This window comes from Nyctereutes procyonoides, unplaced genomic scaffold (assembly GCF_905146905.1).
Source record: "Nyctereutes procyonoides isolate TBG_1078 unplaced genomic scaffold, NYPRO_anot_genome, whole genome shotgun sequence".
NCBI lineage: Eukaryota > Metazoa > Chordata > Mammalia > Carnivora > Canidae > Nyctereutes > Nyctereutes procyonoides.
The window spans coordinates 46,299,050-46,314,295 of record NW_026575121.1 but is presented as its reverse complement, the minus strand read 5'-3'; the positions used below and the strand labels follow the sequence as shown (position 1 = coordinate 46,314,295).

General features: G+C 44.1%; 1 protein-coding gene across 1 annotated transcript in view; it reads right to left on the bottom strand.

The window, feature by feature from the left end:
* Positions 1-11,371, bottom strand: part of DNAJC3 (DnaJ heat shock protein family (Hsp40) member C3) — an 86,873-nt gene extending 75,502 nt beyond the window's left edge. The window contains exon 1 of the mRNA XM_055335810.1: positions 11,191-11,371. Coding sequence (XP_055191785.1) covers positions 11,191-11,272 — 82 coding nt within the window. The 5' untranslated portion in view covers positions 11,273-11,371. The remainder of the gene's footprint in view (positions 1-11,190) is intronic.
* Between the last annotated feature and the right edge of the window lie 3,875 nt (positions 11,372-15,246).

Genomic DNA, 15,246 nt, shown 5'->3' with positions numbered 1-15,246 from the left:
TTCAGGCCATGGTAGGAAAATTACAGTTTATTCTAAGTAAAAGAGACGTCATTAGAATGGGTTCTATCAAAGAACTTACTATGTGGGGAAGCCTGGGTGGCTCAGTGGTTGAGCACCTGCCTTCCGCCCAGGGCGTGATCCTGAAGTCCCGGGATTGAGTCCCACATTGGGCTCCCTGCATGAAGCCTGCTTTTCCCTCTGCTTGTGTCTCTGCCTCTCTCTCTGTGTCACTCATGAACAAATAAATAAAATCTTTAAAAAAAATAAATAAATCTCTTTAAGGGACTAGAGGTAGGGATATTAAAACAGATTGCTCATTTTCATTTTTTAAAGATAATTTCTAATATGAATTATCCATCCATAAATATAGTTATTTTACATAGTTCCTAGTGTAAAATACAAAAATCTGTGCATCATTCACTTTGAAGTATGTGTACAGTAGAGACTAAGAATCAAATATGAATGATGAAAGCACTGTGTATGAACTCTGGAATAATTCAACCTATTATAGGAGGTACAAGTAATTACAGTGGCATGTTGATGGGATTCTGTGTATTCCAAAATGCAGGGACTAGGAAGGGGATAGACTTCAAAATAACATGAAGGTTTCAAACTTTTCCCTGTTACATTTTCTCAAAGGATCAGATTAATGCACTGAATAGAAGATTCCAGGTTGCGTGAGGAAGAAATCTGGATGAAATAAACTATTAGTCAAAATGTTTTCCTTTTCCAGCTATGAAAATATTTAACAGGAAAGTTGTAACACAGAAGGAAATAAAAATCTACCATGTGCTAGATACTCTGAGTGTCATAATTTCACTTAATTTTCACAACGACCATAAAAAGTAAATATCCTTCATATTCTTATAACTCAGGAAACTGAGGCTCAAAGAAGTTACCCATCCTGCTGGAAGACTCACAGTAACTGGCAAAACAAGATTCGATCTCAAAGCCCAACTTTCTTTTCAGCACAGCTCACGATCTCTTCCCTATAATCCAGGCTAGGTGCTCCAGTTACTAAGCCCTGTACGCTTCACTCACTCAACCCTTATTTAATATAACATCTTAGCAGAATGGTTTCCAACCTCTAATGCTAATTTGAACCTAAGTCTAGCAGCAGACAAGAATGCATTTGCAAAGCTCTTCAAACTGTTATATCAAGCTATTTCAAGACAGACATTCCTCACTGAGAGTCATTGTGGTTTCCTACTTTCACAGTGCCTTTTGGAAGGAAAAAGAGCTCAACATCCCACTGGCTCTCCACCACCTCCTAACAGTGCCCTCAGAGGACCCCTTCTTGGCCACCCATCACGATTATGCATTCCTCTCAGAGCTGCACCAAAACTACATCTAGGAATCAGAGACCCCATCAAATTGCCAGATCAACCTGGAGCTCTATGCCTCCTACATCTATCTACCTGCCCTTTTCTTACTACTTTGACCCCAGTGGTATGACTTTGAGAAACTTTGCCAAATATTTTCTTCACCAATCTCAAGAGGAGAAAGATGCTGAGAAACTCAGGAAGTTGCAGAGCAACAAGATGGCCAAATCCCAAATTCTTCAGGATATCAAGAAACCAAATATGGGGGAACCTGGGTGGCTCAGTCGGTTAAGCACCTGCCTTTGGCTCAGGTCATGATCCCAGGGTCCTGAGATCAAGCCCCACATTGGGCTCCCTTCTCTGAGGGGAGCTTGCTTCTCCCTCTCCCTCTCCCTCTGCCTGCTGCTCCTCCTGCTTATGTTCTCTCTCTCTCTCTCTCAGTCAAATAAATAAATAAAATCTAAAAAAGAAAGAAGAGAGAAAGAGAGAAAAAAGGAAAGACTGACCAGACTATGGTAACCGGGAGAACTGGCTGAATATAAGGGTGTGCTAGAGTTAGACTTGGAAAAAAGCATAAATCTGTCACTACTGGAACTGCACCAACTGGTCATGGACAAAAATGACCCCTACTTATCTGATTTCACTGACATTCATGACCTGAATAAACAGGTGAAATTCATCAAAGAACGGGGGCCCCAGAATCTGGCATAGCAGAGTTACCTCTCTGATAAGCATATCCTGGGAGACAGGACAACAAGAGCTAAGCCTTAGGGGTTGACTTCCTTGGTCACTAAGGCCAGGCATGCGCCTCGGGGTGACCTTTAACTTCTCTGTAAGCTGTACCAAAACCCGCTTAAAGTTATTCCATTTGTACTATTCCTTCCAATAAAAGTAATTTGGTATGCCCTCTACTGTCACCCCAAAAGTTAAATTACTCTTCAAACTAAATTTCTCTCACCTTCTAGGATTAAAAGATGTATCCAGCATTTCTGTCCCTTCTGAATAAAACTCTGATCTTTATTATGTCACACTTTTTATCCAATATGATTTCCATTTAAAATAAGTAAATACCACCTCCTCTAAGAAAATTCTCCATGGCCTACCCCAATCATGCAGAAAGAATTCCTTCTGTGCATCTTGGTCCCATTTCCATAACTGACTCTGCCACAGTCTAAGGGTTGTTATGCAGTCTCCTTTCTCCCTGCAAAAGATGGTGTGCCTCCCAACTGGGATCCTCCCTCATCTTCCTCCAAATCCAGCTCCCATGCTGGACCAGAGCAATCCTTCCAAAATGCACTCCTAGTGATGCCTGGGTGGCTCAGCGGTTGAGCATCTGCCTTCAGCTCAGGGTGTGATCCTAGGGTCTGGGATTGAGTCCCACACTGGGCTCCTTGCAGGGAGCCTGCTTCTTCCTCTGCCTATGTATCTGCTTCTCTCTGTGTGTGTCTCTCATGAATAAATAAATAAAATCTTTTTTAAAAAATGCACTCCTAATAAAAAGTATGCAGTATTTTCACATCAGTGGCTAGATTCAGTCTAAACCCCTTCAGATCTAAAGGCAAATAATACCCTTAATGATCAGATCCCATGATGTGGGTCCAGCCTTATCCTTTATTCCTCCACCTCTTACTTTACACTCCTATACCAGAATGAACTAGCTGTACTTTCCTGAATAGACTAAGTTCTCAAGCCACATCCCTCTGAACTTGCTGTTCCATGAAAAGACCTTTCCCGCTTGCCCCCTGGGAAATTTCTACTCCTCCATCAGGATTCTGCCCCCAAATGCTGGCTCCTACGTGAGACCTTCCCTAACTACTGCAGTGAGAGGGTGGGGGAAAGCCCTTTCTATGCTGCTATGACATCTCCACACTCACAAGTACATGACTTCACTTTGCAATACCACCATCTCAATATAATGACCTTCACAGTTTGCTAGCCTCTCACAACTCAATACCCCAATCCAGATAAAAAGTTTGAGAGAAAAAAAAAATCTTTTCTTCTTTAAATCACCTAATTCAGTACCTTGTGCAAAGTGGACACTCATTATCCAATCTTCCCTCTTACTTAAAAGTATCACAAGTCATCAGAATAACAGAACTGATGTCTGGATCATTTATCTGGTTCCTCCTGTGTGAGCCAGGCTCAACCACCTGAAGGTTTCCCAGGCAGCTGCAGATTTGAAACAATTCTGTCTGCAGAATGTTCAACACAACCCCAGCTGACTAGAGTAACTTCAAGTAGGAATCCCTTCAGACTCCAGGAAGTCTGTTCCTTCACTTGATCTTAGCCAAAAGCCTGACAAGCGATAAGTCTGTTCCTTTTTGTAGTAAAACGAATCTTTTGGATAATGTTCTAAACCACTTTTCATGAATTAGTGAATATTCAAAGAAGAACTAAATTTGAAGCCTGTACAAAAACTTATCCCTAAACAGGTGCCATACTACTACTTCTGTCAGTCCTTAACATCTACCACTCTGAATTTTCATAAATTTCTATTTTACAAGAGTAATCATTTTATATACACAGCATACAAGATACTTAGTGTAAAAGTTAAAAAAAAAAAAGAAAAAAGAATAGAATCCAGGATACATATTAACAATTATCAAATCAAACTGACACTACCAAAGATTCTTTGAAACATTGATATGTAAAAAGAGAAAATTATTTGCAAATTGTGGCTGTTTTTATAGTATCTCAACCCTATTTTGAGCCATGGTTACTTTTTTCTTCTTCTGCCACATACTAGGAGACAGTGACAAGAGCTATCTCCTACTCTCTAAGAGAGAAAGAAGCAATCAAATGTCATGCCATTTCCTAACCAGTATTAAATAGTAGGTTTCTCCTTAGACAAGCATAACTATAGGTCAGCAAAATATACAGGAAGTGTAAGAAAAAGGATACAGTAGCTAAGTCTTAACATGAAGTTAGTATTAGAATCCATCATATTTTAGAGAGCAAGAAATACAGAATTTTAAGAAATGTGAAATTGAGGGGTTAAAAGTATAATGTGGTGAGAGTCAGAATCAAGAGTCCAAGAACAAGAATGAAAAAGGCAAGAACTAGTGATGAAAGATTCTAAGGTTCAAGCTAAGACCAGGTGATGTAACAGGTAGCAAGCCCAGGGTGGTTATTCAAATTGGAGCAACTTATAATGTGAGGTAAGAGAGGAACTCCTGACTGGCTCGGTCAGCAGAATGTGACTCTTGATCCTGGGAGTTGTGGGTTCGAGGCCCATGTTGGGTGTAGAGATCACTAAAAATAAAATCTTAAAAAAAAAAAAAATGTGATGGAAGAGGAAAACCCACAGGTCATCCTACAAAGGCACATGAGGCAAAAATGACAAAATACTATGTAAAAAAATCTGATCTGAATCCAAGAGTCAAGACAAATGGGGCAGAGTCTGAAGTTTCATAGAAAAAACAGAAAAAGTGGAAATTGGCCACAGAAAGAGCAAAAAGTGCATTATCTTAGCAATTCCATGGTCAACTAAGAACCAATGACAAAACAGTTTCAATATAAATACACTGAGCTGGAAACCCCAAGCATCTCTCTCCAGCCACCATGACCCAAAAAGTGGTTGAGCCACACTGAAAGGAAAAAAAGGGCTGAATAGTTGTGTGGTACATCTGAACTAAATGTGTGCATTAAAATGTTCCTAGGTGAATTAGGATAATAAAATCTATTGAACTAGGTTTGCTCAATTTCAATGGACATTTGCCTTTGCTTCAATTAACTCTGAATGCATAAATGAATTTTATCTTCTAAACTTAGAAAATAATTTTAGAAGAGTCCATGCAAAAAAAAAAAAAAAAAAACAGCTCAAATAGTCAACTTCACTCATCCATTTAAAAAATATTTATTGCACATCTACTTCACATCACTATGTTTCAAGTACAGAGACAAGAGCTCTTTCCACAAAGCTTATATTCTAGAGAGGACAGGAAAGAAAAATAAATGAGATAATTTAGACAATATGAAGTTTTGTGAAGAAAATTCAGAAAGGTAAACAGAGACTATTAACTGAAGGAGAGAGTCCTTTTTACATAGTGTGTCAGGATAGGCTTCTCTGAAATATGAATGTTCATTTGAAGACCTTATGTGGGAGAGCCTAGGTGGCTCAGTCAGTTAAGCATCTCCCTTGGGCCCAGGTCATGATCCCAGGGCCCTGGTATGGAGCCCTACATTGGGCTCCCTATCCAGTGGGGAGGGTCTGCTTCTCTCTGCCCCTTACCCTCCCCACCTCCCCACTCATGTGTGTGCTCTCATGCGCTCTCTCTCTCTCTCTAAATAAAACCTTAAAAAAAAAAAAATGAAGACCTCATTTGAAGCTTTCCAGACTGTGGGAACAGCAAGAATCAGTCAGAAATGAGGTTGGCATTTGGAAGTAAAAGGAGTTGGTGTAGCCACACCTGGGTGGCTTAGTTGGCTAAGCATTGGACTCTTGATTGAGGTTCAGGTCATGATCTTGGGGTCTTGAGACTGAGCCCTGAATCAGGCTCAGCACGGGGTGTGGAGCCTGCTTGAGATTTTCTCTCTCCTTCTCTCTCCGCCCCTCCCACCAACCCCCCCACCACCACTTTCTCTCTCTAAAAAAAAAATAATAATAATAATAAAAGAAAAATAAATCAAAAAAAGAAGTTGGCATGGTGAGAGCCTAATGATGAAGGGAAGAGTAAGATGAAAGAGGTGTAAGTAAATAGGAGTCAGATAGTAAGAATTTGCAGTTATCAGTGCAGTAATGTGTTAAAGAGAGAACAAAAAAAAAAGAGAACAAAAGATGAGGAAATAGACTATCAACAACTCTTCAAAGTCCTGCTTTTTAGAGAAGCAAAGACACAGTTCAGTAGCAGAAGGGACACACAGACATCAAAGAACAGTTTAGGATGGAAACCCTACAGCACTTTGGAGTGCTGATGTCAACAGATCCCAGAGAGAGAAACAAAGTGATGACAAGGAAAGAAACAATAACTATAGGAGCAATATTTTCAGAAGATGGGAGGAAATAAAATCCAGGGCATAAGTATAGGAATTGGATTTTGCCAGAAATAGAGATCACTTTATCCATTTTAATATAAGAAAAGTAGCAGACAGATATAAACATAGATAGGCTAATGACTTTCATGGAAGAAAGTAAAGGAAATCGCCCTGTGGTGGCTTTCGTTTTCTCAAATAAGAACAAAGTCTAAAAAAATGAGGTAAAGAGATGGAGGAAAAGAGGGTTACACTGGAGATTTAAGGAAAGAAAAGGTCTGAAATCCTGATTTCCAGGAACAGACATACTAGGGAACTGTAGGAATATTGGCAATATTCCTGAAATTGAGGTTATATGCTTACAATGAGACCAGTCAGCAGGGTTGTCTCCATTTTTCTCCACCTATGTTCAACTCTGAGGTACAACAAACAAATTGGCCAAGTTGGGTTTCACAGGTGTCAAACGTTGATAGTTGAGTAAAACAAAAGAATACAGGGACAAGGAAATTAAAGGGTGTTTGCAATGGAGTGACTATAGGTGGATCATGAAATCCAAACTGAGAAAGCAGGGAAGAGGACATGCATGCTTCCCAAAGCATATCTTAATACCCCCAAGTGGTCTGTAAACTCGATGACAAAATCATGAGTTGTATACACTGATTATCTCACCAGAAAGCATCTGCTGACTGATTCCCATATACCAGAACTCCAAAAGACACAAACGTATTAGATTTACAAAACAAAAAATATATATTTTTTTAAACCAGCTTTCTAAAGATCTTGAAAGAAAAACATCTATGGTTAAAATCTAAAGAGCAGGGCAGCCCCAGTGGCACAGCGGTTTAGCATCACCTGCAACCAGGGGCGTGATCCTGGAGACGCAGAATCAAGTCCCACATTGGGCTCCCTACATGGAGCCCACTTTTCCCTCTGCCTGTGTCTGTGCCTCTGTGTGTGGGTGTGTGTGTGCCTCTATGAATGAATGAATGAATGAATGAATGAATAAATAAATAAATAAATAAATAAATAAATAAATAAATAAATAAATATCTTTAAAATCTAAAGAGCAGGTGACTGGGTTCCCATGATATTTCCATATAAACAAAGATAAACTGCTGGACATTAATCAAAGGAAAACCATGACAAAAGAAATTAAATTTAACCATAATTAATCCACATCATAGGAGAAGCCTAATAATTCCTGCAGGGAATCCCATCTCAGAGCAACAACCTGTCCCACAGAATCAAAACTACTACATTTCAGGATAACTAGTCAAGTGAACTGGAACTTGTATATTACTAACTACAGCTTATCACATTAAAAGAACTCTAAATGCTATCTGATCATCTGCTAAAATACTTAGTGTATATAAATTACTGAGGTGTCATTCATTTTCCCTACTTTATTTTTTCTTTCCAAATTTAATTTTTTTTTATTTACTTATGATAGTCACAGAGAGAGAGAGAGAGAGAGAGAGAGAGAGAGAGAGGCAGAGACACAGGCAGAGGGAGAAGCAGGCTCCATTCACCGGGAGCCCGATGTGGGATTCAATCCCGGGTCTCCAGGATCGCGCCCTGGGCCAAAGGCAGGCGCCAAACCGCTGCGTCACCCAGGGATCCCTTTCTTTCCAAATTTAAATAATGCCAGAAAAATCCAAGAAAAGACAAAACACACTTTAAGTAGGTTAGATGAATATAAAAATTATCAATATCATTTATACCTAAAGATTTCCAACTATTCTTTACCAATGGCCAAATAAATGGTTTAGTCAAGTCAGTTCAGTGAAATAAAGAAAAACTGGGTCCAGGAAGCATGTTAGGGAAGAAAAAAAGATAAAAGAAGGCCTGGTTCCCAGGCTGTGTTCCTAGTCAAGGCACCAAACAGAACAAATCATTAGCAAAGAATTAAAATAGCTATATTATCTGTAACATGAGAATACTAGAAACTACTAAAGTTTTCTTTCAGCTCCAAAAATTCTAATCCTAACCTAGAGCTTTGGACTTCTTTCAAAGGCCATTTCTAAAGGGGGTGCTAAAAGATGTAATCTTTCAATTCATAAGACTATTACATAGTTTCTTTCTTTGGATCACAATTAATAGAAAAGCCTAGGGGGGAAAAAAGATGAATATTTTTAAGTCAGAAAAAAAATAGGCCAACTAAGCTAATTACTGGTGACCCTCTCTGTCACATGCAATTTTGTTTCACATTCACTCTTCTCACACCTTTCTCCTTTGTTTCCTCTTCCTCTGAACCTCAGACCTACATCTCCCTGGAGGACTCTGAGGTTACTGAAGCCAAACACAACTTATATTGGAAAACAGGAGCTAACAGTTTGCCAATTTAGGTCAGAGGTTCTTTCTTACTTTTACATCCCCATCACCAAATTTAGTGTCTAGTACATGGCAGCCACCTAATTTTATTCCTCTATATGACTTATTAGACCAGTGGTTCTCACCAGTGGTTACTTTTTAGAAATGTGAAATTTCAGGTCCCATCCAGACGTACTGAATCACAAACCCTGCGAGAGGGACCCAGCACTGTTTTAAAGCCCTCCAATTAAGATTCTAATACACACTCAAGTTTGAGAACCACTGTATAAAACATGCCAGAAGGGACGCCTGGGTGGCTCAGCAGTTGAGTGTCTGCCTTCAGCTCAAGGTGTGATCCCAGAGTCCCGGGATTGAGTCCCACATCGGGTTCTTTGTGTGGCGCTCTTTCTGCTTCTCCCTCTGCCTGCGTCTCTCTGCCTCTCTCTCTCTCTCTCTCTCTGTGTGTGTGTGTGTGTGTGTGTGTGTGTCATGAATAAATAAAATCTTTAAAACAAAACAACAACATGCCAGGAAATCACCTCATTACTGCCAGTGGTAAACAAAAAAAGTGCTTATTTATCTCAGCTGCCACCACTTACAAATGCTGGGGCCCTCATGATACTGTCACCCACTTAATCTCCGTCTCCAGCCTGCACACAAGATGAACTTTAAAGCCATGTAAGTGAGTTTAATTTATGGTGCTTGGATTTAACAGTTCTGTGACGTCATAGCTAAAAAAACTCTTGGAGCCTCCGTTCCCTCATCTGTAAAGTAGGTCCTTATCTGTAAAGTAGGTACAATTATCACATATTCCCATGAGTGAGAGATTGCTTATTGAAAGGTGGCACACAAACCTTTAATCAATTTAAGATCTTTTCCCTTTCTTCCCTACTACCTGTACCAAGTCCCTGCTACTTGATACAGGCAATGTTCCTCAAGAACAGCACGCTGGCACTCCTCTGAGAACTGCCTTCTATACAGAAAAACTAAGGAAGTTTTTTCTTATGGAAAATACTAAAGGAAGGAAATGAAGTACTAAGAATCCCACAGAACAGCAATTGCAAAAAAGGTAGTCCAAAAGCTAGCAGGACATGCAGATCCTATAATAATGTGCACATTACTTTAAAAAAAAAAAAGCATTGAAGAGAACACAGGCAACTTTTTCTTGAGTGCTCAAAATAAATTACTAGTAGTAACTGGACAAAATGGGACACGGGGCGGGGAGTGTCAGGATTAGAAAATGCAAGAGAACTGGAATACTCAACCCATATTAAAGTGGTCTGGGCATCCAAATTTCAATTCCCTAGACTGGGGCCATCTAGGCAAATTCTTTGTCAAATACTTTGTCCCAATGTTGTCATGATATCTGCTCTGATTTGGGGGTTCAAAAAATATGGGGTCACCAGGAGAACAACACCAACAACAATGCCTTGAATGAGCCCTAAAAAGTGGAGTGTATTATAAATGTTTTTTTTAGGTTGAGAATTCTGGGGGGGGGGGGGGCCATAAAAAAAAATTCCCAACTGTGGCTCCTTACTCCCTCCAGATCTAACATTAAGACTCATACTGAAGTGTGTGACACCCCCCGCCCCGCCCTTCCCATAGGCCTGAAAGCAGATCAGAGCCCGAGATCTGTCACTATACTGGGGTCCATTTCTCGCCGTCATCAGGCTGGCAGCACGACTTCCACTGGCACTTTGAGCTTCAATTCCTACTACCGGCCCCCGTGACATCTCAAGATGGGGCAGCCCTCTAACTTTTGCTATTCTGTTAGGAGCAGCCAACCATCCAATCTGCAGGACTCCTGCGAAATCGAAGCGTTCCGTACCTTTTAATAAGGGGACCTTTTTTTTTTTTTCCAGAGAACTCGCAAAAAAGCAAAGCCAGCCCTAAGCTGAAGGGGAGAGCGCGCAGGGAGGAAGCAGTAAAAGAGCACAAACTCCGTGCCTCGCCCTCCGGGAGCTGGAACTCCGGCACCGGCTCGTTCACGCCCCGACCCAGCAACTTCGGCCCGCAGAACCGAGCAAGGCGACGGTCGCTCACCTTGGCGGCAGTCAGGCCCGGCCCCGCCGCCGCACGCAGCCGGACACGCTCCCCTCCCCCGCCCCGGAACTCCAAAGCGAAAGCAGCCGCCCCTTTGGCCGCCTTCGCCGCCTCCTCCCAGCCACCGCGACCGAGTGCCCCGGCGCCAAGGCGCAGTCCCAGCGGGGCCGGGACCCGACGGCGGCTCGGGGCTCCGCGTCCCCCGACGCGCCAGGAGTCGCCGCGCCGCAGCCCCGCCCCCCGCTTCCCCCCGGCCCCGCTCCTCGCTCCGAAGCCGCCGGGCCCAGCGCCTCGCCCCCCCACAAACCCGGAACCCGGCGCCGGCCCCCGCCCAGGGGCGGGCTCAGGCCCAGCCGGGCCGCGCGGACTCCCCGGCTCCCGCCCAGCCGCCCGGGCCGCCCCGGGACTCGCGCCGGGGGTGGCGGTGGCGGTGGGGGTGGGGGTGGGGGTGGGGGCTGTCCCCGGGCGCCCGCCCCCGCCCCCCGCCCCCCGCCCCCCGCCCGGGCAGGACAGGACAGGGCAGGGCAGGGCAGCCTGGACTCACCTTCGTACTGCAGGTCCACCAGGACCAGCAGGAAGGGGAACACCGAGCCCAGCCGGCTGGTCACAGAGCCGGGGGCCACCATGTCCGAGGGCGCCCGCGGCGAGGAGGAGACAGGGTGCGGGGCCCAGCAGCCCCGCCGGCGCTCACGGTGCAGCCGCGCCCGCCCGCCCGCCCGCTCGGCCGCCCGCTCGCCCGCCGTCGGCTCTCGCTCAGGCCTAAGCGGCAGCTGGCGCGCGCGGAGGAAGGCGGCGGGGGGCGGGGCCCGGGCGACGCTACGCCCCGAGCGCCGCCGCCGTCCAATCGCCTTCCTCCTGGCCGCTCGCCTACTGGGCTCGCCGGGGTCGTGGTCGGCGCTGATAGGCTGCGGCGGCCGCCGCCCCGCCCCATCTCTGATAGGGCAACGTGGAGGCACGGGACGAGGCTGCGTCCGCGGGTCGTGGAGCTGTCAGGGAGCTCCAAACGGCCGCGGCCGGCGGGAGGGAGGCGGCCGCCCAGTCCGCATGCGCAGGCCGCGGGGGCCGCCTCGGGCCGCTCCCGGAGCCGTAGGTGAGCGAGGCGGCGGTTCTGCAGGGGGCCGGGCACGGAGGCAGGTGGAGCCGCCCGGGCCGGCGGGAAGGCGGCCACGCCTGGCCCCGGGAAGCCCGAGCGCCCGGAGTGGAGGTCTCGGAACGGACCGCTCGGCGGCGCGCGGGGCAGAGCGTCTCGCAGCGAGTCCGGCCTCCACGGACGCAGCTGCGCGAGACCCCGCCGGACGCCGGAGCTCGCCGAGGAGACAGACGCACCTTAGTGACCCGAGGCCGAGGACGATGGCTCGGAAGCCTGGGAACGCCGGCCCCGGCCCCGGCCCCGGCCCCGGCCCCGCCCCGGCAAGGGAGCCAGGCTGGACGATTCTGAGATTCGGAAACCGGGAGCCACAGCAGCCGAGGGAGCGCGGCGCTCTGCGGAGCGTGGCCCACGGCGGCTACACGCGGGGAACCTGTTGGAATGATGGATCTTGCACGTTGTGCTCATCACAGGGAAGGCAACAAGACTGATTAGGAACTTGAACGGGTTACGGTTTAGGTCACTCACGCACTTTGGCGTTAGGTTTGTTCCGGGCCGGTTCCTCTGGCGTGCCCGGCGCCACCCGGAGTGCGCGGCATCCACCCGTGAGGTTGGAGGCGGAGTAAGGCAGTAGAGCTGTATGTAACGCGTTCATTGTCAAGTGCGAACTTACTAGTTTACTAAGAAGTAGAAAGAGGAGTATGGGGGCAGCCCGGGTGGCCCACCGGTGCAGCGCCGCCTTCAGCCCAGGGCGTGATCCTGGAGACCCGGGATCGAGTCCCACGTCGGGCTCCCTGCATGGAGCCTGCTTCTCCCTCTGCCTGTGTCTCTGCCTCTCTCTCTCTCTCTCTCTCTGTGTGTGTCTCTCATGAATAAATAAATAAAATCTTTTTTAAAAATGAGTATGAAGGGAAACATTTGTGTTATATTTATGATAAGCAGAGGAATCTTCGGGCGGTTGGAATAAATTGATACTATTGATGTTTTTAAATTGTTCTACGTCCACCCCCATGTTGATTGCACCGTACTTATAATAGGCAAGACGTGGAAACAATCGAAATGAGTCCATTAACAGATAATTAGATTTAAAAATGTGGAGCGAGCTCTCACAGACACACCTAGGGCAATTATTTAGCCATAAAAAAGCCATTGCAACAACGTGGATGGACCTTGCAAGCGTTATGCTCCGTGAAATAAGTCAGAGAAAGATAAATACTAAATGACTGCACTTATAGGTGGAATCTAAAAAAAACTCGTGGATACGAAGAACAAATTGGTGGTTGCCAAAGTGGAGAGTGGGTGAAGGTGGTCAAAAGGTTCAAACAATCATTCAGTTATAGGTCCTGTGGATATAATGTACAACATGGAGAGTATAGTTAACAATACTGTATTGTGGGCAGACCCAGTGGCTTAGCAGTTTAGCATCGCCTTCAGCCCAGGGCGTGATCCTGGAGACCCAGAATCAAGTCCCACATCAGGCACCCTGCATGGAGCCTGCTTCTCCCTCTGCCTGTGTCTCTGCCTCTCTCTCTCTCTCTCTCTCTCTCTCTCTCTCTCTGTGTGTGTGTGTGTGTGTGTGTGTCTCATGAATAAATAAAGTCTTAAAAAAAAACCCAATACTGTATTGTACATTTGAAAGTTGCTAGGATAGCAAATCTCAAAAGTTCTCAAGAAAATTGTAGCTGTCTGGTGATGGATATTAACTGAACTTAGAATCATTTTGCAATATGTACATAACTCATTGTACACCTACAACTAATCCAAAGTTATATGTCAATTATATCTCATTTTAAAATTTTAAAGAGACAAGCCTATGTCTTCTGATTTTAATATATATTAATGATAATACAATATTATGTTTTATATGCAATGGGTAAACTCTTCAGAACAAACTTCCTAAATTAAGTGAAATTCTAATAGTCAATGTCTTTAAAAAGGTTTCTTGTGGAATTCTTACAGTAACACAGATCGTAAGGGCTTTATTATTATTTTCCAGATCTTATATCTAAAGTATAGATTTATATATCTAAACATCTAGATATCCAGATCTCATATCTAAGTTATATCATTACTTCTAAATCTGAGCATAGAAACAATTGCATTATGGGGCGCCTGGGTGGCTCAGTAGTTGACTGCCTTCTGCTCAGGGCCTCAGGGCGTCATCCTGGAGTTCAAGTTGAGTCCTACATTGGGCTCCCTGTAGGGAGCCTGCTTCTCCTTCTGCCTATGTCTCTGCCTCTCTCTGTGTGTCTCATGACTAAGTAAATAAAATCTTAAAAAAAAAAAAAGAAAAACAATTGCATTAAATGTAAATGTTATAAACACAACAATTAAAGGACAGATAGGGATCCCTGGGTGGCTCAGCGATTTAGCGCCTGCCTTTGGCCCAGGGCAGGATCTTGGAGTCTCGGGATCGAGTCCCGCGTCAGGCTCCCCACATGGAGCCTGCTTCTCCCTCTGCCTGTGTCTCTGCTTCTCTCTCTCTCTCTATGTCTATCATGAATAAATAAATAAAATTTAAAAAAGGACAGATAATGTCAAATGGATAATAAAAGAAATAACATTTCTACATGATATGATGAACCTCATATCACAGTCAATTGATTTCAACAAGGATGACAAGACAATTCAATAGGGGCAAAAGGTAGTCACTTCAACAAATGAAGCTGAGAGAACTAGATAGTCATGTGTAAAAGAATGAAGTTGTACCCTTTCCTTAGACCACACACATCATAGACCAAATTGTAAAATCCAAAACTATAAAATTCATAGAAGAAAAGAGTAGTAAATCTTCATATTCTTGGGTTATATAAAACCTTCTTAGATACAACACCAAAAGCATAAGCACAGAGGAAAAATTAAAGTGGATTTTACAAAAATTTTGAATTTGTGTTCCAAGGGACACCATCAAGAAAATGAAAAGACAAACCACAGAATGGGAGAAAAAAATGCAAATCATATATTTGCTAAAGGACCTATATCCAGAAAAAATATATATGTATATATACATATATACACATACATACATACCTTTTACAACCCAAGAGTAAAAAGACAATACAATTTAAAAATGAGCAAAGAATCTAAATAGGCATTTTTTTATGAAGAATATATATAAATTACCAATAAGTACATGGAAAGATACTCCACATCATTAGCCATTACAGAACACAATTCAAAACCACACTGAGATGCCGCTTCGTACCCACTTGGATGGCTATAACTGAGATGAACAACAGCGAGAGTTGAAGATATGGAGAAATGGGAACTCACATGATTGCTCACACGTTGCTATTGGGAATCTAAAATGGCAGTTACTTTGAAAATAAACATCAAAATGTTAATAGAGTTACCATATGACCCAGCAATTCCTCTCCAGTTAAGAGACTTGTAAATACATTCACACGAAATCTTGCTACACAGATATTCCAAGCTATTATGTGTTCATAACAGTCAAAATTAGAAACAGTTCAGGTGTCTATCAAGAATGGGTAAACTGGGGATCCCTGGGTG